This window comes from Mustelus asterias, chromosome 8 (genome assembly GCF_964213995.1).
Source record: "Mustelus asterias chromosome 8, sMusAst1.hap1.1, whole genome shotgun sequence".
In the NCBI taxonomy this organism is placed as follows: domain Eukaryota; kingdom Metazoa; phylum Chordata; class Chondrichthyes; order Carcharhiniformes; family Triakidae; genus Mustelus; species Mustelus asterias.
The window spans coordinates 17,621,494-17,642,729 of NC_135808.1; the positions used below are offsets into that span (position 1 = coordinate 17,621,494).

Consider the following 21,236-nt stretch of genomic DNA (forward strand, 5'->3'; position numbering starts at 1 on the left):
CGGATCTAAATCCAACCCAGACAGACCAACATAAATTGGTCTAAGGCGATGTCCTTTCCCCCTCTGGGACTGGGTGGGACAGTGGGTCAGACACTGTCCTTTCCCCCTCTGGGACTGGGTGGGACAGTGGGTCAGACACTGTCCTTTCCCCCTCTGGGACTGGGTGGGACAGTGGGTCAGACACTGTCCTTTCCCCCTCTGGGACTGGGTGGGACAGTGGGTCAGACACTGTCCTTTCCCCCTCTGGGACTGGGTGGGACAGTGGGTCAGACACTGTCCTTTCCCCCTCTGGGACTGGGTGGGACAGTGGGTCAGACACTCCTTTCCCCCTCTGGGACTGGGTGGGACAGTGGGTCAGACACTGCCCTTTCCCCCTGTGTATCTTGAGTGAAGCTGAAGTAAAAGTTTTATTTACTTTAAAGTTTATTTATTAGTAAGTAGGCTTACATCAACACTGCAATGAAGTTACTGTGAAAATCCCCTAGTCACCACACTCCGGCGCCTGTTCTGGTACACTGAGCGAGAATTTAGCACGGCCAATGCACCTAACCAGTAATGTAGTGTAAACAGCTTCCTCCTCTTCCATGTGGGAATGACTCAATGTTGCTCATGATGCAAATAATTTGTTTAGTAGCAAAACTGGATGTCAGTCCAGGCTCAGTGCTCAAAGAGGCTTTATTTACAGTCAGACCAGTTCTCCGAATAGTCCTATGAAGGTGAGCATTGCTCAATCGAGTCCTGGGACTGTGGTGTACACCGCACCCCAGGTTGCACATGTCCAATCCTATATTGCTGGCCCAGTCTTTAGTAGGACAGCCTGGGCCCCGAGAGGCAGGCCACAGCCTGGCTTTGAGGTTGCTCCCTCCCTGGGCCCATAGTTTAATCCTGGGGTAAATGGGGGGTGTCAGCAACAGCGACTGTCCTCGACGACTGGTCTCTCCAGCAGACGAGTGGGATTTGTTCCCACCTCCGAAGATTGAGACCTTGGCCCTCTGCCTCTCAGGCGCTGCCGGCTCGCGTTCTCTTGGCCCGTGTCACCGCGACTTGTCTGGGAGCTGCTCCAAGCTCTGGATGGCCTGCCTCACTTGCTCCAGCTCTGTCTGCAGAGAGTAGACCTGGGATGGGGGGTGAGAGGGGTGGAGGAACAAAACAGTACGGGTCAGTACAGTCTCCCCCACCGCGTCAGGTCCCCAACTCTGGTTACGCACACCCTGGAGATGTCATCAGGTGACCACCAAACATCTCCCGCACTGCTATCATTGGCTATCCGACAAGACCATCATGGCTAACCCTTGCAATCGGAGAGTGGATAGACCCAACTGGATAACTCTGTTAGTTAGAGGAGAATGGATAAGTGTTCATTCAATCTCAAATGATGATGTCATGCACGTTTATCAGCCTCCCAATCATTGTCCTCCTGGTCCTGCTCTCCACAAGCACGCTGAACATTCCCCTCGGATTCCTGGAGGCTCCAGGGCTGATCCTGGAGGGTTGGCAACGCCCCAATCCTCGATCCGCGTGCCCTTCGGGTTGGGGACTCACGGATGGCAACTGCTGAAGGCCATCGGATTGCACCGGGAGGGGAGGGAATCCCACCGGAAGTGCAGGAATGGACCGTAGGGGAGGGTATCCTGAACTCCATCCCTTTTCCCAGCTTGTTCCGGTTTCCTCCCAATTGGGTGGCAAAGAAATTGTTGAGGGGGTGTTTCCTCCACTTGCCCAGTCTCAGAATGGAGAGTGGCAGCTGCTGGAGGCTTGGGGTGGGGACGGGGTGGGGGGGGGCGAAGTGGGGTAGCGAATGGGGAGGCAAACGCTGTCTTGGCAGTGATCCCACCATCCCCCTCCTCTCCAACGCCCCCAGCACCAAAGGCCTAGGCTCATGTGGAAAAGGGCCACTTGGGGTGAGATTCTGTCATAGAATCATAGAAATTAGGAGCAGGAAAAGGCCATTCGGCCCTTTGAACCTGCCCCCCATTCATTATGATTATGGCTGATCATCCAACTCAATAGCCTGATCCCGACTTCCCTCCATATCCTTTGATCCCCTTTGCCCAACAGCTCTATCTGACTGTCCCTTGAAAATGTTCAATGTTTTGGCCTCAACTGGTTTTCTGTGGTCGTGGATTCCACACATTCACCACTCTCTGGGTGAAGAAATTGCTCCTCATCTCAGTCCCAAAAGATTTCTCCCGTATCCTCAGACCCCTGGTCCTGGACACCCCCACCATCGGGATATTCCTTCTTGCATCCTCCCTGTCTTATCCTGTTATCATAGAACCCCTACAGTGCAGGAGGAGGCCATTCGGGCCATTAGCTCTGCATCGACCGCAATCCCACCCAGGCCCTATTCCTGTAACCCCACATATTTACCCTGCTAATCCCTCTGCCACTAGGGTCAATTTAGCACGGCCAATCCACCTAACCCGCACATCTTTAGACTGTGGGAGGAAACTGGAGCACCCGGAGGAAACCCACGCAGACACGGGGAGAATGTGCAAACTCCACACAGACAGTGACCCGAGGCCGGAATTGAACCTGGGTCCCTGGCACTGTGGGGCAGCAGTGCCAACCACTGTGCCATCATTTAGGTATAGGTTTCTATGAGATCTCCCCCTCATTCTTCTGAACTCCAGCAAATATAATCCTAACTGACTCAGTCATCCCTCATACGTCAGTCCCGCCATCCCAGGAATCAGTCTGGGAAAGAGACTGGTCCATCCAGTCACCAGGAGGGTGGAATGAGTGTGTGACGGTGTTGGGGTGTGGTTTGGAAAGGCAGGGAGGGGGTAGCTGCATGGAAATGATCAATCGAGACCACAATCCCACCCAGGCCCTGTCCCCATAACCCCATGCATTTACCCTGCTAGTCCCCCTGACACTAAGGGGTAATTTAACATGGCCAATCCACCTAACCCCACATCTTTGGACATTATCACATTTGCACATTATCAGCCATGATTGAATGGTGGAGCAGACTCGATGGGCCGAATGGCCTATTTCTGCTCCTGTGCCTTATGGTCTTATGTCTGGCATCAAAATCAGGCAGTACATTATCCTCAGCTCTGCCTATCGCTAACCACCCCCCTCCCAAAAACCCCATCCTGGTGACAAATCAGGTCCCCCCGGAGCCAGGCCGAGGCTTGGAGTTGGAGCAGGTTCTGGTAAAGGGTTTAGGGCAAGCCTGTCAGTAACACCCAACAGCACACCCCCTCCCCTCCCCATACCCCAGGTCTCACCTTCTTGGCGTTCTCCTGTCGGATCCTTTCCGGAACCTTCTCTTCATAGCCAGGTATCTGGGTGCGGCTGATGGCTGTGGAGAGCTGTGCCCCAATCCGCTGCTGCCTCACTGACAGTTTCTCCAACTCCTTCTGTAGATCGATGAGGCCCTGCCGGGGCAAAGGTGGCAAGGTCAGCTGGGCAAAGGGGCAAGGTGAGGCAGGGAAAGGGGCAAGGTGAGGCAGGGAAAGGGGCAAGGTGAGGCAGGGAAAGGGGCAAGGTGAGGCAGGGAAAGGGGCAAGGTGAGGCAGGGAAAGGGGCAAGGTGAGGCAGGGAAAGGGGCAAGGTGAGGCAGGGAAAGGGGCAAGGTGAGGCAGGGAAAGGGGCAAGGTGAGGCAGGGAAAGGGGCAAGGTGAGGCAGGGAAAGGGGCAAGGTGAGGCGGGCAAAAGTTGCAAGGTCAGCTGGGCAAAGGGGCAAGGTGAGGCAGGGAAAGGGACAAGGTTAGCCAGCCAACTGCAGGTTCTCACCCACCAAGGCTCACCATCACCCTTAATCACCCCCATCCCTGCAACTTACGCACCACTCTTAACCTAACTCACCCCCCCCACAGCCCCTCCCCACATTACCCCCCCCCAACTCTCCCTCTACCCCTAAACCCCCAACTCACTCACCACCCCCTCTCCTAACTCAGCCCCCTCTCCTTCCTCCCACCATCTTGCTCTCTTCTTCCCCATCTCATCCACCCACCATCTCACCCTCCACCATCTCGCCATGGCATCATCTCCCCACCTCCCACCCCACCTCAACTCCTTCCCACCCTACCCTCCCTTGATTCACTCACCCCCAACCCAGGCTTGCCCCCTCCACTGGGTTCACACCTCCTCCCCTCCGAAGGGAAATGGAAGAAGCAAGGGGGAGGGAAACGAAGGGAGCAGAGGGGGTGGGGGGGAAAATGGAGGGAGTGGGAAACGGAGGGAGGGGGAGCAGGGAATGGAGAGAGCGAGGGAGGGAAGGAGGGAATGATGGAGAGGGAAATGGAGGGATCAGAACTGAGGGATCAAGGGAATGAGGGAGAGGGGAACGGAAGGATCGAGAGAATGAGGGAGAGGGAAATGGAGGGATCGAGGGAGAGGAGAACGGAGGGATCGAGGGCAGGAGGGAGAGGGGAACGGAGGGATTGAGGAAATGAGGGAGAGGGGAACGAAGGGATTGAGGGAATGAGGGAGAGGGGAATGGAGAGAATGAGGGAGAGGGGAATAGAGGGATCGCAGGAATGAGGGAGAGGGGAACGGAGGGATCGAGGGAATGAGGGAGAGGGGAACAGAGGGATCGAGGGAATGAGGGAGAGGGGAACGGAGGGATCGAAGGAATGAGGGAGAGGGGAACGGAGAGAATGAGGGAGAGGGGAACGGAGGGATCGAGGGAATGAGGGAGAGGGGAACGGAGGGATCGAGGGAATGAGGGAGAGGGGAACAGAGGGATCGAGGGAATGAGGGAGAGGGGAACAGAGGGAATGAGGGAGAGGGGAACAGAGGGATCGAGGGAATGAGGGAGAGGGGAACGGAGGGATCGAGGGAATGAGGGAGAGGGGAACGGAGGGATCAAGGGAATGAGGGAGAGGGGAATGGAGGGATCGAGGGAATGAGGGAGAGGGGAATGGAGGGATCGAGGGAATGAGGGAGAGGGGAACGGAGGGATCGAGGGAATGAGGGAGAGGGGAACGGAGGGATCGAGGGAAGAAGCGGTGTTGTATATCCGAGGCAATGTCACGCAAGTTGTTTCCTCTTGTTGGGGAAATGCACGGCTCAGCAACGTAATGATAAGAGAGTTCCTAAAAAATCCAGTGAGGGAACTGTGAAGAATTGCAATATTACTGAAGGGAGACACTATGCCGAAGCTTTTCACCTTGTACACCCAGGACAAAGACAAGAATACCAACTTTCTTGAGTAGAATGTGGAACCTGTTTCCACACGGAGTCATTGTGGCCAATTGCATTAAAGGGGATGCTGGGAAAAAAAAAATCACACAAGGGAGAAAGATCTAGAAGGATATGTTGATAGGGTGTGAGATGAAGTAAAGTGGGAGAGGGTTCATGTGGAACAGTAAAACCCCAGCTCAGACCCAATGGGCCAAATGGCCTGTTCCTGTGTCATCAATTCCATGCAATTCTCCCAATCAGCTGCCTTGTTTGTTTTTATTCATTCTTGGGACATGGGCATCGCTGGCTGGCCAGCATTTATTGCCCATCCCTAGTTGCCCGAGAGCAGTTGAGAGTCAACCACATTGCTGTGGCTCTGGAGTCACATGCAGGCCAGACCGGGTAAGGATGGCAGATTTCCTTCCCTAAAGGACATTAGTGAACCAGATGGGTTTTTCCAACAATGGTTTCATGGTCATCAGTAGATTCTTAATTCCAGATATTTGGAATATATCAGACAGCAGCTGTTCTCTAACCGGGGAATCTGGCGAGCAGGAAGTTAGGATGTTAGAATGCTTCCTAAGACCTCGACTAGCCCTGGGCCCAACCACCTTCAGCTGCTTCAGCACTGACCTTGCTTCTATCATATGGGGAGCACGGTGGCACAATGGTTATGGGCGACATGGTGGCACAGTGGTTAGCACCATTGCCTCACAGTGGCGGGGACCCGGGTTCAATTCTGGCCTCGGGTCACTGTATGGAGTTTGCATGTTCTCCCCGTGTCTGCATGGGTTTCCTCCGGGTGCTCTGGTTTCCTCCCACACTGCAAAGATGTGCGGGTTAAGTTGATTGGCCATGCTAAATTGACCCTAGTGTCAGGGGGGTTAGCAGGGTAAATATGTGGGGATACGGGGAAAGCGCCGAGGTGGGAATGTGGTCGATGCAGACTCGATGGGCCAAATGGCCTCCTTCTGCACTGTAGGGATGTTATAGTTCTATGATAAGGTCATAAGTAGGGATTTTCGTTGAATGTTCAGCACCATTCGCCACTCCTCAGATACTGAAGCAGTCCATGTCCAAGTGCAATCAGACATGGACAATATCCAGGCTTGGCCTGACAAGTGCCATCTCCAGCAAGAGAGAATCTAACCATTGTCCCTTAATCTTCACTGAATTCCCTCATTACCAACACCCTGGGGATTAACATTGACCAGAAACTGAACTGGACTAGCCGTTGTTAAGAATTGGGGAAAATTCAGATCAAAAAGATCAAAGTCATAGAATCATAGAAACCCTACAGTGCAGAAGGAGGCCATTCGGCCCATCGAGTCTGCACCGACCACAATCCCACCCAGGCCCTACCCCCACATATTTTACCCGCTAATCCCTCTAACCTACACATTTTAGGACATTAAGGGGCAATTTTTAACCTGGCCAATCAACCTAACCCGCACATCTTTGGACTGTGGGAGGAAACCGGCGCACCCGGAGGAAACCCATGTGGACACGAGGAGAATGTGCAAACTCCACACAGACAGTGACCCGAGACGGGAATCGAACCCGGGACCCTGGAGCTGACCACTGTGCTACCGTGCCGCCAAGGTCAAAGCAGGGGAGATGATTAGAGGCAGACGGCTGGAGAAATGATGAGATGCGAATTAGCATATTAGTGGAAAATAAATATATTACATATGAGACTGGAGAAAACAGAAGGACTGCAGTGGTTCAAGAAGGCAGCTCACCACCACCTTCTCAAGGGGCAATTAGGGATGGGCAATAAATGCTGGTCTAGCCAGCGATGTTCACATCCCATAAATGAATAAAAGGCAAAGTTGGAACTGTTCTGGTTGGAGAAAGTTGAGAGGAGATTTTGAACACCTCTATAAAACCGTGATGTGGGGAGTGGGGGGGGGGGGGGGGAGAAGAGGTGTCGAAACGGCTCCCGTTGGTGGAGGGGTCGACAACGAGAGGGCATTGGTCCAAGGAGACTGACAAAGTAAGCGGAACCAACGGGAACTAAATCCTCTTTCCTGCCCCCAGCGAGTGGATCGGATCTGGAATGCACTGGCTGACAGCGCAGTGGAGGCTGGGTCAATCTGAACAGTGACCAGAGGAGGAAACAAGTGGCAGGGTGACAGGGTGGGACAGTGGGGCCAGCTCAGGTGCTCCTCACAGAGCTGGCAAGGGATAAGCCTTTTTGTACAATAACCCTTTTGTATAGAGCATAGAGCAGTATAGCACAGGAACAGGCCCTTCGACCCACAATGCTGCGCCGGACATGACAAATTAAACTAATCCCTTTTGACTGCCTTTAGTCCATATCCCTCCATTCCTTGCATATTCAGGTGCTTATCTAAAAGCCCCTTAAACTCCCCCATCATATCTTACTGCACCAACACCCCGGCAGTGCGTTCCAGACACCTACCACTCTCTGTGTAAAAACCTTGCCCCTCACATCTCCTTTGAACTTTGCCCCTCTCACTTCAAGTGCATGTCCCCTGGTATTAGACATTTCAACTCTGGGGAAAAGATTCTAACTGTCAGCCCTATCTGTGCCTCTCATAATTTTATAGATTTCTATCAGGTCTCCCCTCAGCCTCCGCTGCTCCTGACAAAATAGCCCGAGTTTGTCCAGCCTCTCCTGATAGCTCCTACCCTCTAATCCAGGCAGCATCCTGGTAAACCTCTTCTGCATCCTCTCCAAATCCTTCTGTAATGTGGCGACCAGAATTGAACGCAGTACCCTTAAGCGCGGCCTAACCAAAGTTTTATAAAGCTGCAGGCGTGTCTTCAATTAATGCCCACCAACCGAATATGATTACCCCGTCTCAGTCTGAGTAAACTGGCAGCGATGCCCTGAGTGCCACCTACCTCCAGGAGCAGGTGAGCCTGACAGTGCTGGTTGACGATGGCGACGGCACAACCCAGGGGAGCCCTCTCCCCGGGGGTCAGCAGCCGAACGGAGCCCGAGCGGGATAGTGTCTGGAGGGGGCCGAGGAAGGATCCCAGCCTGCCAGCCGCATCCTCATGGCAGGAAATGTACACTGCGGATAAACGCGGAGGAAGCCAGTTAGCGGAGGTTCATAGAATCGTAGAATCCCTACAGTGCAGAAGGAGGCCATTCGGCCCATCGAGTCTGCACCAACCACAATCCCACCCAAGCCCTACCCCCATAACCCCACATATTTACCCTGCGAATCCCCCCGACACTAAGGGGAAATTTAGCATGGCCAATCCACCCAGCCTTGTTCATCTCCATACTGTCTCCCAATGCTCAGGTGTTTTATTCACACACTGCACCCCTAACGCTGGCGTTTACCCCAGCATTATACCCAGCGTTTATCGGTCACGTGTATGTCACGGGCAGACCGCGTTTCCCAGCGCGTACTCACACTCTGGTCGCGCTTTGGTCAGCTGGTAATCGGCACGGACAGCTCGCACCACACGGATCACTTCCTGCACCAACAGGAAGTCCAATTCTTCCTGGGGATAATTCCAGTCCGGCTGTAAGAGGGAGAACAATCTCCATTTACACGTCACACCCAGAGGCCCCCCGTCCGCAAGGGGCAGGGTTTCCATCAGAAACCGGTGTAACCGCAAACCCCTGCCCCTCACTCCAGCTCTGCCGGCTCAGAACCGGCAGCACCGGGCACGGTACTGAGGCCCAAAGACTGCTGACAGTCACCCAGCATCCCAGACAACCTGGCACCCCTCCCCCCCCCCACCCCAACCCACCCCAACCCCTACCCCCACCCCCCCCAACCCCTACCCACCCAGTCCACCCCAACACACCCAGGCCACCCCAACCCCTACCCTCCCCCACCCCAACCCACCCAGTCCACCCCACCCCACCCCAACCCCTACCCCCCCCCCCCAACCCCTACCCACCCAGTCCACCCCAACACACCCAGGCCACCCCAACCCCTACCCCCCCCCACCCCAACCCACCCAGTCCACCCCAACCCCTACCCCCCCCCCCCCCCCCAACCCCTACCCACCCAGTCCACCCCAACACACCCAGGCCACCCCAACCCCTACCCACCCAATCCACCCCCACCCCAACCCACCCAGTCCACCCCAACCCACACCCCCCCCCCCCAACCCCTACCCACCCAGTCCACCCCAACACACCCAGGCCACCCCAACCCCTACCCACCCAATCCACCCCAACCCCAACACACCCAGGCCACCCCAACCCCTACCCTCCCCCCACCCCAACCCACCCAGTCCACCCCACCCCACCACACCCAGTGTCCCCGTAAACCCGCTGCCCCCAACCCAACTCCCTGTAAACCCAACCCGCACTCAACCCAACCCCGCCCCATAAACACAACCCCCACTCAACTCAACCCCCTCTCAACCCAACCCCTTGTAAACACAACACCCTCTCAATTAAACTTCCCCCTGACCTGACTCCATTCCCCCCCGAATTCCACCCCCCCCAATCCGACACCCTCCCACCGACCCAACTCCCTCCCCCCGACCCGCCTCCCTCCCCCTGACCCGACTCCCCTCCCCCGACCCGACTCCCCTCCCCGACTCCCCTCCCCCCCCGATCCGACTCCCCTCCCCGACTCCCCTCCCCCTGACCCGACTCCCTCCCCCCGACCCGACTCCCATCCCCCCCGACCCGACCCCCTCCCCCCGACCCGACACCCTCCCCCCGACCCGACACCCTCCCCCCGACCCGACTCCCCTCCCCCCCGACCCGACTCCCCTCCCCCCCGACCCGACTCCCCTCCCCCCGACCCGACTCCCCTCCCCCCGACCCGACTCCCCTCCCCCTGACCCGACTCCCATCCCCCCGACCCGACTCCCATCCCCCCCGACCCGACCCCCTCCCCCCGACCCGACTACCCCCCCAAATTCCACCCCCCCGACCCGACTCCCCTCCCCCCCGACCCGACTCCCCTCCCCCCCGACCCGACTCCCCTCCCCCCGACCCGACTCCCCTCCCCCCCGACCCGACTCCCCTCCCCCCCGACCCGACTCCCCTCCCCCCGACCCGACTCCCCTCCCCCTGACCCGACTCCCTCCCCCCGACCCGACTCCCATCCCCCCCGACCCGACCCCCTCCCCCCGACCCGACTACCCCCCCAAATTCCACCCCCCCGACCCGACACCCTCCCCCCGACCCGACACCCTCCCCCCGACCCTACTCCCATCCCCCCCGACCCGACACCCTCCCCCCCGACCCGACACCCTCCCCCCCGACCCGACTCCCTCCCCCCTGACCCGACACCCTCCGCCCGACCCGATTCCCTCCCCCCCGACCCGACTACCCCCCCGCGACCGACTACCCCCCCCGCGACCGACTACCCCCACGACCCGACTCCCTCTCCCCCGACCCGACTCCCTCTCCCCCGACCCGACTCCCTCCCCCCGACCCGACACCCTCCCCCCCGACCCGACACCCTCCCCCCCGACCCGACTCCCTCCCCCCGACCCGACACCCTCCCCCCCGACCCGATTCCCTCCCCCCCGACCCGACTACCCCCCCACGACCGACTACCCCCCCGCGACCCGACTACCCCACCGACCCGACTACCCCCCTCCCCCGAATTCCACCCCCCCTGAAATTAGTCCCTCCCACCGATCCGACTCCCCTGCACCGGCCCCCCTCCCCCCTGAATCGACTCCCTCCCCCCTTAACCCGACTGCCCCCCGACGCCAACCCCACTACCCCCTTAACCCGACTGCCCTCCCAACTCGACTCCACCCCCAACCAGACTCCCCCCGTCAACAATCCGACTCCCCTCCCCCGACCCGACTCCCCCCACCCCAGCTACACTCCATCAACTTCAGACACGCCGCTTCCTCCTGTCAATCCCAAACCCACCGGCTCCCCCGCCTCCCGTCAACTCCAGCCGCTCCCCACCGTCACTCCACTTCAGTTAATACCTTCCCCCCACCCTCACCCCAAACGCACCAGCTCACTGAGGGATGGATACTGGGCGACGCAGATACTGGGCTGGCGCTGCTGGTGAGGACTAGGTAGCCGCTGCCAGAGTTCCTCGGTGAGATACGGCATGAACGGTGACAGCAGACACAGGGCCCGCTCGCTGCTCACGTACAGGACCTGCTGTGCCATCTCCCGCAGCGAACCTTCCCCATCCCGCAGCACGGGCTTCACACATTCCTGAAACACAGAGGGGAAATCAGCAAGAAACCTCGGCAGGCACGGAGACGGGGTCAGGGGGCAAGTGCGCTGCGCTGGAGGAGACGATGTGGGCATCTGGGGAACACAGAGAGAGAGAGCGACAGAAGGTAATGGAGGAGAGAGGGGGGCGCAGAGAATTGGGGTCCGGAGCAGGGCAGGAGATCTTGGGGTCATGGGGGAAGAGAGCTGGGGTCAGAGTTCAAGGGACAGGGGTACAGAGAGAGCGCAACACGGTGCAAAACACACCATAACAGAGACAGAGAGAGAGACATCTCAGCTAACACAGAGGAGCGGAAGCAGTTGTACAGAAACAGGGGGACTGACGGCGCCCTGCATGGACACAGCGAGACTGACGGCGCCCCGCATGGGCACAGCGAGACTGACGGCGCCCCGCATGGGCACAGCGATACTGACGGCACCCTATACGGACACAGCGAGACTGACGGCGCCCTGTACAGGCACAGGGAGACTGACGGTACCCTATACGGACACAGCGAGACTGACGGCGCCCTGTACAGGCACAGGGAGACTGACGGTACCCTGCACAGGCACAGGGAGACTGATGGTGCCCTGCACAGGCACAGGGAGACTGACGGTGCCCTGTACGGACACAGCGAGACTGACGGCGCCCTGTACGGGCACAGGGAGACTGACGGTACCCTGCACGGGCACAGGGAGACTGACGGTGCCCTGCACGGGCACAGGGAGACTGACGGTGCCCTGTACAGGCACAGGGAGACTGACGGTGCCCTGTACAGGCACAGGGAGACTGACGGTGCCCTGTACAGGCACAGGGAGACTGACGGTGCCCTGTACAGGCACAGGGAGACTGACGGTGCCCTGTACAGGCACAGGGAGACTGACGGTGCCCTGTACAGGCACAGGGAGACTGACGGTGCCCTGTACAGGCACAGGGAGACTGACGGTGCCCTGTACAGGGAGACTGACGGTGCCCTGTACAGGCACAGGGAGACTGACGGTGCCCTGTACAGGCACAGGGAGACTGACGGTGCCCTGTACAGGCACAGGGAGACTGACGGTGACCTGTACAGGCACAGGGAGACTGACGGTGACCTGTACAGTCACAGGGAGACTGACGGTGCCCTGTACGGACACAGCGAGACTGACGGCGCCCTGTACAGGCACAGGGAGACTGACGGTGCCCTGTTCAGGCACAGGGAGACTGACGGTGCCCTGTACAGGCACAGGGAGACTGACGGTGCCCTGTACAGGCACAGGTAGACTGACGGTGCCCTGTACAGGCACAGGGAGACTGACGGTGCCCTGTACAGGCACAGGGAGACTGACGGTGCCCTGCACAGGGAGACTGACGGTGCCCTGCACAGGGAGACTGACGGTGCACTGTACAGGCACAGGGAGACTGACGGTGCCCTGTACAGGCACAGGGAGACTGACGGTGCCCTGTACAGGCACAGGGAGACTGACGGTGCCCTGTACAGGCACAGGGAGACTGACGGTGCCCTGCACAGGCACAGGGAGACTGACGGTGCCCTGCACAGGCACAGGGAGACTGACGGTGCCCTGCACAGGCACAGGGAGACTGACGGTGCCCTGCACAGGCACAGGGAGACTGACGGTGCCCTGCACAGGCACAGGGAGACTGACGGTGCCCTGCACAGGCACAGGGAGACTGACGGTGCCCTGCACAGGCACAGGGAGACTGACGGTGCCCTGCACAGGCACAGGGAGACTGACGGTGCCCTGTACAATCACAGGGAGACTGACGGTGCCCTGTACAATCACAGGGAGACTGACGGTGCCCTGTACAGGCACAGGGAGACTGACGGTGCCCTGTACAGGCACAGGGAGACTGACGGTGCCCTGTACAGGCACAGGGAGACTGACGGTGCCCTGTACAGGCACAGGGAGACTGACGGTGCCCTGTACAGGCACAGGGAGACTGACGGTGCCCTGTACAGGCACAGCGAGACTGACGGTGCTCCCTGCAGCATCAGGTCGCAATGCAGCGAGCGCGTGGGGCTGTGTCACGCAGACGTGAGCCTCACCGATCACGGTGAGACTCCGTGTCTGCTTCACACTCACCAGGTAGACGTCACACAGGTCGTGGAGCCAGAATCGGTGGATGGCGGAGGTCACGGCTTGGAGGTTGTATTCCTGGAATCCACGGTGACAGGCTGCTACGGTGCGGAGGAGCCGGCTGAGGACCCAGCGATCGATGGCAGCCGGCGGCTGGAGCTGGGAATGGGAGGGGAAGGCACCATCAGACACCGCTCGATCTACCGCGTGATCCTTCCTTCCCCCCCCCCACACCACCCACCCATGATGCCCCTCTCTCCACCCCACCCACTCCCATCCCCAACACTCACTGACCTTCCTCACCCCACCCAGGACAGGATATCCACCGCACCCCGGATACCCCGGGTGAGAACAACCCAGTCAGCAGCGAATCGAAGACCACCCCGGCTGAAATTCATATAAAAATAAATAAGAATAGAAAAAAATTCTGAGTCCAAAGACGTGCCGGTTAGGGTGGATTGTCCATGGTAAATGCATGGGGGTTATGAGGAATCCCAGCTATCCCCACCTGGGAGAGTCCCCACCCCCCACACCCCACCCTTATTCAGGACCCACATCCCCCCCGCATTCAGGACACTCCCCCACCGCCCATACACGCACCCACATCCCCCCCACCCCCAGGGCCGTCCCAGTCTCCGTCTCACTCTCACCATGTCTGCTGGCCATGGCTGGAAGTTCTCAGGCAGAGCGGAAAGCGTAAACCTCACGGCGTTCCAGATCTTGTTGCAGAATCGCCGGGAGCTCAGGAACGTAGCAATGTCCAAATTAATGTCCTCTCCTGGAGTTTGAGGACGGGGGGAGCGGGGAACAGAAAACAGGACAGGAGGGTGAAGGGGGGGAGAGACAGAGAGAAAAAATAAAGGTGCATGGGAAAGAGAGGGGAAGAGGGGGAAATGAGGGGGCGGGGAGGAGGAAAGGGGGCCAAGAAGGTGGTCGGGGGCAGGGGGGGGTCGAGGAGAGGGGGGTGCGAGCGGGGGGGGGGGGGGGGCAAATGGGCATGAGAGAGAGAGAGATGTGAGTAACAGAATGAGAGAGAGAAGCGGATGTGGGAGGAGGGAAACAGGACAGAGATTAGCCCCGGGATTAGACTGAAAGCACATATCTGTATTTCAGTCCCTGCCACTGCTTACCCTGACACTTGTGGGAAGACAGGGAGAAGCGGAGAGCGTCTGTACCACACTCCGGAATGCCGTGCGGGAAATCCCGTTTCTGCAGAGAGAGAGAGAAATGACAGAGATCAGCCTCTTCCGAGGGGATAGATATCTCAGAATCCTCCGGGAATGCTCCTCCAAACTGTACCAGGAAATGCAGCGACTGCGTTTACGTAGCGCCTTTGGGGCAGTGAACAATTCACTTGGTGCTTTGCAGGAGTGGTCTTTCTGACCCTATCCCAAGCCTTCATGCACAGAAACCTCTCCATATCCCTGCCTGGTCCCAGTGCCCAGACAGATCTCTCAATCTCAGTCTCCAATACGCTCGCCCTCCCGCCGAGGTGGAGAATTCCACACACCCACAAGCCTGAGGACAGCCTCACTCCCGCCTTCCCACTTCCAAAATGGTGACGGTGCGTGTCTTCACAAGGGAAACATCTTTCAGACACAGTCCCATCAGGTTGTCCTGCGCTATCGTACCTGGAATGACTCTCAAATTATCTTGAGAGTGGCGGCTGCACAATGTGCTGTCCCTCAAGAGCTCCTGCTATGCCCTGCAATGACCAGAGGAGGTGGTGGTGTAGTGGTACTGTCGCTGGACTGGTAATCCAGAGACCCAGGGTGATGTTCTGGGGACCCGGGTTCGAATCCCACCACGACAAATGGTGAAATCTGAATTCAATAAAAAATCTGGAACTAACGGTGAAACCGTCATCGTAAAAACCCACCGGGTTCCCTTCAGGGAAGGAAATCCAGATTGGGCAAGGAAGGCAGATTTCCTTCATAAAATCTCGACAGAAGGCCATTAGGCCCATCGAGTCTGCACTGACCACAATCCCACCCAGGCCCCATTTCCGTAACCCCACATATTTACCCTGCTAATCCCCCTGACACTAAGTGGTAATTTAGCACGGCCAATCAACCTAACCCGCACATCTTTGGACTGTGGGAGGCACCCGGAGGAAACCCACGCAGACACAGGGAGAACTGCACACAGACAGTGAGCCGAGGCCGGAATCGAACCCGGGTCCCTGGCGCTGTGAGACAGCAATGCTAACCACCTTGAGGATTTTAGTGAACCAGATGATGTTTTTAAACAACATTGACACTATTCCAGATTTTATGAATTGAATTTAAATTCCCCCTCCCCACCGCCCCCAATCCCCATCCCCAAACATTAACTTGGGCCTCTGGATTACTAATTCAGTGATAGCCTCTCCCCTCACAACAGGCCTTGTCAGAGCAGATACACAGCCTCACTTGTAGGGAAGGGCATCACTAAAAGCCGTCGATGTGGAAAGTCACCAGGAAATAGAACAACACCTCTTCATCGGAGAGTGCAGGGAATGTGGAACTGGCAACACAGGGAGTGGCTGAAGTGAACAGTTCAGATGTATTTGAAGAGGAAGTTAGACAAGCAGGTGAGTGTGACAGGGCTGGATTTAGATCAGGGAAGCTGGGAGAAGGTTTGGGTGGAGTATAAACAAGAGGCCACAGGGCGGCTTGGCTGAGTGCCCTTCCTCCGTGCCCTCTGCTCTGTGTCAGCAGAAAGCCCAACCCTATGAAATGAACCTCACCACATATATAAAATCAGCTCCTAACTTGCAAAGTTTGAACACGCTTTAAATGTGTTTCAAACTGGAGAAATCAAAGATTGCAAGACATTACCTCAATAACGTTCATAGACGGGTTCAGTGCCAGGAACTCGTATGGACCAGCCACGTAAATACCATGGTTACCAGAGCAGGTCAGAAGTCGGGAGCAACTCACCTCCTGACTCCCCAAGTCCTGTCCACAATCTACAAGGCACAAGTCAGGAGTGTGATGGAATACTCTCCACTTGCCTGGATGGGTGCAGCACCAACAACACTCGAGAAGCTCAATACCATCCAGGACAAAGCAGTCTGTTTGATTGGCATTCTCCATTCACCGTCTTACACATTCCTCCACTACTGACTCACACAGTGGCAGCCGTGTGTACCATCGACAAGATGCACTGCAGCAACTCACCAAGATTCCTTAGGCAACACCTTCCAAACATACGACCACGGCGGCACAATGGTTAGCGCGGCTGCCTCATAGCGCCAAGGACCCGGGTTCAATTCCTGGCTTGGGTCTCTGTCTGTGCATGTTCTCCCCGTGTCTGCGGGTGCTCCCCGTGTTTCCTCCGGGTGCTCCGGTTTCCTCCCACAGTTCGAAGGACGTGCTGGTTAGGTGCATTGGCCATACTAAATTCTCCCTCAGTGTACCCGAACAGGAGTGTGGCGACTAGGGGATTTTTACAGTAACTTCATTGCAGTGTTAATGTAAGCCTACTTGTGACACTGATAAATAATCTTTAAGCTTTAACTTTAAACTCCAATCTTGAAGGACAAGGGCAGCAGATACCTAGAAACACCACCACCTGGAGGTTTCCCTCCAAGCCACTCACCATCCTGACTCTCAGAATCCCTTCCGTGCAGGAGGCCATTATGCCCGACTCTCTGACAGAGTACCTTACCCAGGTCTACTCCCCCGCCCCATTCCCTTAACCCCACGCATTTACCCCGCTAATTCCTCTAACCTGCACATCTTTGGAGACTAAGGGATAATTTAGCATGACCAATGCACCTAACCAGCACGTCTTTCAGACTGTGGGAGGAAACCGGAGCACCCGGAGGAAACCCACGCAGACACGGGGAGAACGTGCAAACTCCACACAGTCACCCAAGATTCAAGGCGGCAGCTCACCCCCTTCTCAAGGGTATAGAAGGGTGAGGGGGGAACGCATTGAAACTTACAGAACACTGAAAGTCCTGGATGGAGTGGACGTGGGGAAGATGTTTCCATTAGTCGGGGAAACCAGGATCCGAGGGCACAGCCTCAGAGTGAAAGGGACGACCCTTTAGAGCCGAGATGAGGATAAATTTCTTCAGCCAGAGGGTGGTGAATCTACGGAATTCATTGCCACAGAAGGCTGTGGAGGCCACGTCATTGAGTGTCTTTAAGACAGAGATAGATCGGTTCTTGATTGGTAAGGGGATCAGAGGTTATGGGGAAGAGGCGGGAAAATGGGGTTGCAAAACTCATCAGCCGTGATCTAATGGTGGAGCAGACTCGATGGGCCGAATGGCCTAATTCTGCCCCTATGTCGTACGGTCTCAGTCGGGATGGGCAGTAAGCGCTGGGCCACATTTTGTGAATGATTTTTTGTTTAAAAAAAAGAGCTCATTATGTAAAAAGGAAAGTTTAATTTACAATGACATTGACCGCAACTTTATAGCTCGCTGGGCGAAACCCACAGGGGTCGTTAACCAGAATGAATTTCCAGTCTTTATTGGACAAGAACTTTCCATGGAAAGAATTAAGGATCTTGCTTCAAGCGGCTTCTGAGAGTCCCAGGAATCTGGGCCTGTAATTAATTATCCTCACACTCCTCATTGCCATTCAGAGCCACGTGAGCTGCTGGGAGTCGATTCCACAGCTCCATCAGGGCCAGAGGCAGCTGCAGTCCTATTTCACGAGAGCTCGAGGCCAAGAGAAATCTTGAGGCTGAAAGCGGCCACCAATTTGCAGCCATGTATATACCGAACAAAGGGATTAATCTACCTGCGTTTCATCCTCTCCTCAGCTCTGAAATCATTTATTAATCGGCCATTAATAGACTTAATTAGAGGAAAAAGTGCCTTAACGTTTAAAGGAACGCAAGCTATTCCCACGGAAATTATTACTGAAAGCTCTGGCTCATGAACACCATGATGTGGAGGTGCCGGTGTTGGACTGGGGTAAACACAGTAAGGAGTCTCACAACACCAGGTTAAAGTCCAACAGGTTTATTTGGTAGCACGAGCTTCGGAACACTGCTCCTTCATCCGGAGTGTGATCGGGTGAGTTCATCACCTGATGAAGGAGCAGCGCTCCGAAAGTGCGTGCTACCAAATAAACCTGTTGGACTTTAACCTGGTGTTGAGAGACTTCTTACTCTGCTCACGAACAGCGGCAACCCACTGCGGTTAACAATCCCGAGTTTCACCAAGTTAATTCCCGGGATGGAGGGAGAGGAAAGGTCAAAGGGATCAGGGCTTTAGTTTCTGGAGTGTGGGAAGGATGAGAGGTGATCTCGTTCAAACAGACCAAGTTTTTTTTACAGGGCCCATCGAATCCCTACAGAGCAGAAGGAGGCCATTCAGCCCATCGAGCCTGCACCGACAACAATCCCACCCAGGCCCTATCCTCGCAGCCCCATATATTTACCCTTCTAATCTCCCTGGCACTAAGGCTCAATTTAGCACGGCCAATCAACCTAACCCACACATCTTTGGACTGCAGGAGGAAAAGTGCAGACTCCACACAGACAGTGACCCCAAGTCGGGAATCGAACCCAAGTCCCTGGAGCTGTGAGACGGCAGTGCTAACCACTGTGCCACCGTGCCACCCTCAACAGGGTAGAGGCAGGAAGGATGTTTCCCCATCCACCCCCTGCTGGGGGAGTGTCTAGAACCAAGGGGCACAGTCTCAGGATATCGGGCGAGGCCATTTAGGACTGAGGTGAGGACAACTTTCTTCACTAGGAAGGTGGTGATCTCTCTGCCCTGGGTGGCTGTGGAGGTTCAAGTCATTGACTATGACCAAGATCGTAAATCGATAGATTTCTGTGTGTTAAAAATGTCGAGGGATATAGGGAAACTGCACGGTGGCACAGTGGTTAGCACTGCTGCCTCGCAGCACCAGGGGCCCGGGTTGGGTCACTGTCTGTGTGGAGTTTGCACATTCTCCCCGTGTCTGCGTGGGTTTCCTCCGGGTGCTCCAGTTTCCTCCCACACTCCAAAGATGTGTGGGTTAGGTGGATCGACCACGATAAGCTGTCCCTTAGTGTCAGAGGGACTAGCAGTGTAAATATTTGGGGTTATGGGGATAGGGCCTGGGTGGGCTAGTTATCGGTGCAGGCTTGATGGGCTGAATGGCCTCACTCTGCACAGTGGGGATTCTATGATTCAATGAAAATAGGGTTGAGATGATCAGCCACCCTCTCGGTGAATGGCAGACCAGGTTTGGAAAGGCTGAATGGCCTGAACCCGCATCTATTTATTATGTTCTTAACTTCTGTTCGAAGGATTAATTTTACTCTGATAATTATATCCAAAAACCAGGGGCTGTAAGTATCAGGTAAATCCCATAAGTATCGGATAAATCCGATAGGGAATCGTAAGAGAAACGCCTTCAGCCAAAGTGAGTGGGAACGGGGAACCTGTTACCCACAGGAAGAGGAGAGAAAGGGGAGGGAAGATAAACAGATGAGGGACAAAGGAATAGAAGGAAAGGCTGAGATGAAGAGGGATAGGAGGAGGTTGGTGCGGAGCAGGAAGATGAGCCGAATGGCCTGATGTTGTACTTTCCATATCACTTCTCTTACAGATCCAGTGCCCTGTGTCCACCAGCTGGTCAGAGAGGTGCCAGACTGCCACCCGCTGGTCACGCCAGTCACTGGGCTGGCTGTGTGCGGCCAGGGTGTGGGGAGAGGGGGTAACACTTCTGGAGTCTGCCCCCTCCCCCCCAGGCCCGCACTCTGCCCATACACAGGCTCAGGCCTGCTCAGGGGTACAGGCCCAGAATTCCGGGCACTGGGCGTCAGAGGCGGGTCACCGCTCGCTGACGCCCCCGCCCTGCCGAAGGGTCTGCCCAGTTTCCCCAGTCCTGCAGCTGGGGGGGGTCCTCCCGCCACATTATAGGGGCTATATGAATGTAAGTTGTTGTTGTTGTGCAGTGTCAGGTCCGGTTCGGGGTTGCAGAGAGCGGAGGTGCGGGGGGGGGGGGCGGGGGGGGGGGGGGGGTGCATCGGTGGGGCTTCCGCACGGGATTGGTCTGTACGCTGGGTGGCGCGCCGGTGAGGAGGTTCCGGGGCTGACGATCGGGGAGGTGGGGGGGTGGGGGAATCCGGTTGTCCGCCTGTCCTCCTGGGGGTGAGGGTGCGGGCGCCAGCTGGTCAGCCGAGGGTCAGAGCGGGGCACGCGGACTCACCTGCCCCTCCTGGGCAATGCGGCTTTCCCAAGGGATCCAGGTTCCCCTCCCGCAACCTTCTGGTGAAGACGCTGGAAAAGAGAGAGAGAGAGATCGTCAGCACGGCCCGGGGAGCGAGCGTTCCAGCACGACACGGAGCACAGAGCGGCAGGGGAGGGGAGTACGCCCAACGAGCGGGGGAGGAGTGAGAGAGCGGGTATACAGGCTGGCATGGACATGGGCAGCGAGGGGGCAGAGTGCACATGGTGCTGACAGGCAAGGGGCAGCGGTCAGCGTGGCACACACACACACTCACCAAGCACAGCCCCTGGCACAGACGGCACCGGGATGAGGTTGGCACCGCCTGCCCCACGCGCTCCGCCAGCAGTGCCTCACCTCCAAGGAGATCCCACCAATCACGTCCAGGGGGTCGATGACATTGCCCAGAGACTTGCTCATCTTCGCCCGTGGGAATCCCGCACCAGAGAGTGGAACAGAACCTGCCGGAGAGAGAGAGAGAAAACTCACCAACACAAACACTGACAGAGGGAGCGAGGGTGGCGGGAGAGGGAGCAGGGATTGGGGGCTGGGGAGAGGGAGCCGGGGAGGGGAGAGGGGGGGAGAGGGAGTCGGGAGAGGAGAGCCGGGAGGGGCGGGGGGGGGGGAGGGGGGGTCAGGGAGAGGGGGGGTCAGGGAGAGGGGGGGGGTCCGGGGAGAGGGGGGGGAGCCGGGGAGAGGGGGGGAGCCGGGGAGAG

At 57.0% G+C, this 21,236-nt stretch overlaps 2 protein-coding genes across 2 annotated transcripts in view; both read right to left on the reverse strand.

Moving 5' to 3' along the window:
• Nucleotides 1-269: 269 nt before the first annotated feature.
• On the reverse strand, nucleotides 270-20,953 carry LOC144496895 (valine--tRNA ligase, mitochondrial-like). Its single transcript, XM_078217501.1, has 10 exons — nucleotides 20,878-20,953; nucleotides 20,503-20,573; nucleotides 14,485-14,563; nucleotides 14,005-14,132; nucleotides 13,361-13,513; nucleotides 11,066-11,275; nucleotides 8,529-8,640; nucleotides 8,008-8,180; nucleotides 3,237-3,386; nucleotides 270-1,115 (listed from the first exon to the last, which is right to left on the reverse strand). Exons 4-10 carry the CDS (start codon nucleotides 14,005-14,007, stop codon nucleotides 1,035-1,037), a joined length of 882 nt encoding a protein of 293 aa, XP_078073627.1. The 5' UTR covers nucleotides 14,008-14,132; nucleotides 14,485-14,563; nucleotides 20,503-20,573; nucleotides 20,878-20,953; the 3' UTR covers nucleotides 270-1,034.
• The window catches only part of LOC144497663 (valine--tRNA ligase, mitochondrial-like), a 29,592-nt gene continuing 22,793 nt past the window's right edge, over nucleotides 14,438-21,236 (reverse strand). Inside the window, exons 13-14 of the mRNA XM_078219106.1 lie at nucleotides 20,878-20,981; nucleotides 14,438-14,563 (exon numbers count right to left, since the gene is read on the reverse strand). Coding sequence (XP_078075232.1) covers nucleotides 14,438-14,563; nucleotides 20,878-20,981 — 230 coding nt within the window. The remainder of the gene's footprint in view (nucleotides 14,564-20,877; nucleotides 20,982-21,236) is intronic.

Coding starts and splice junctions, on each gene's coding strand:
- LOC144496895 (XM_078217501.1), bottom strand. Junction 11,276..13,360: donor ACCTGTGTGACGTCTACCTG/GTGAGTGTGAAG, acceptor TCTGTGTTTCAG/GAATGTGTGAAGCCCGTGCT. Junction 3,387..8,007: donor AGGCTCACCTGCTCCTGGAG/GTAGGTGGCACT, acceptor TTGCCCCGGCAG/GGCCTCATCGATCTACAGAA.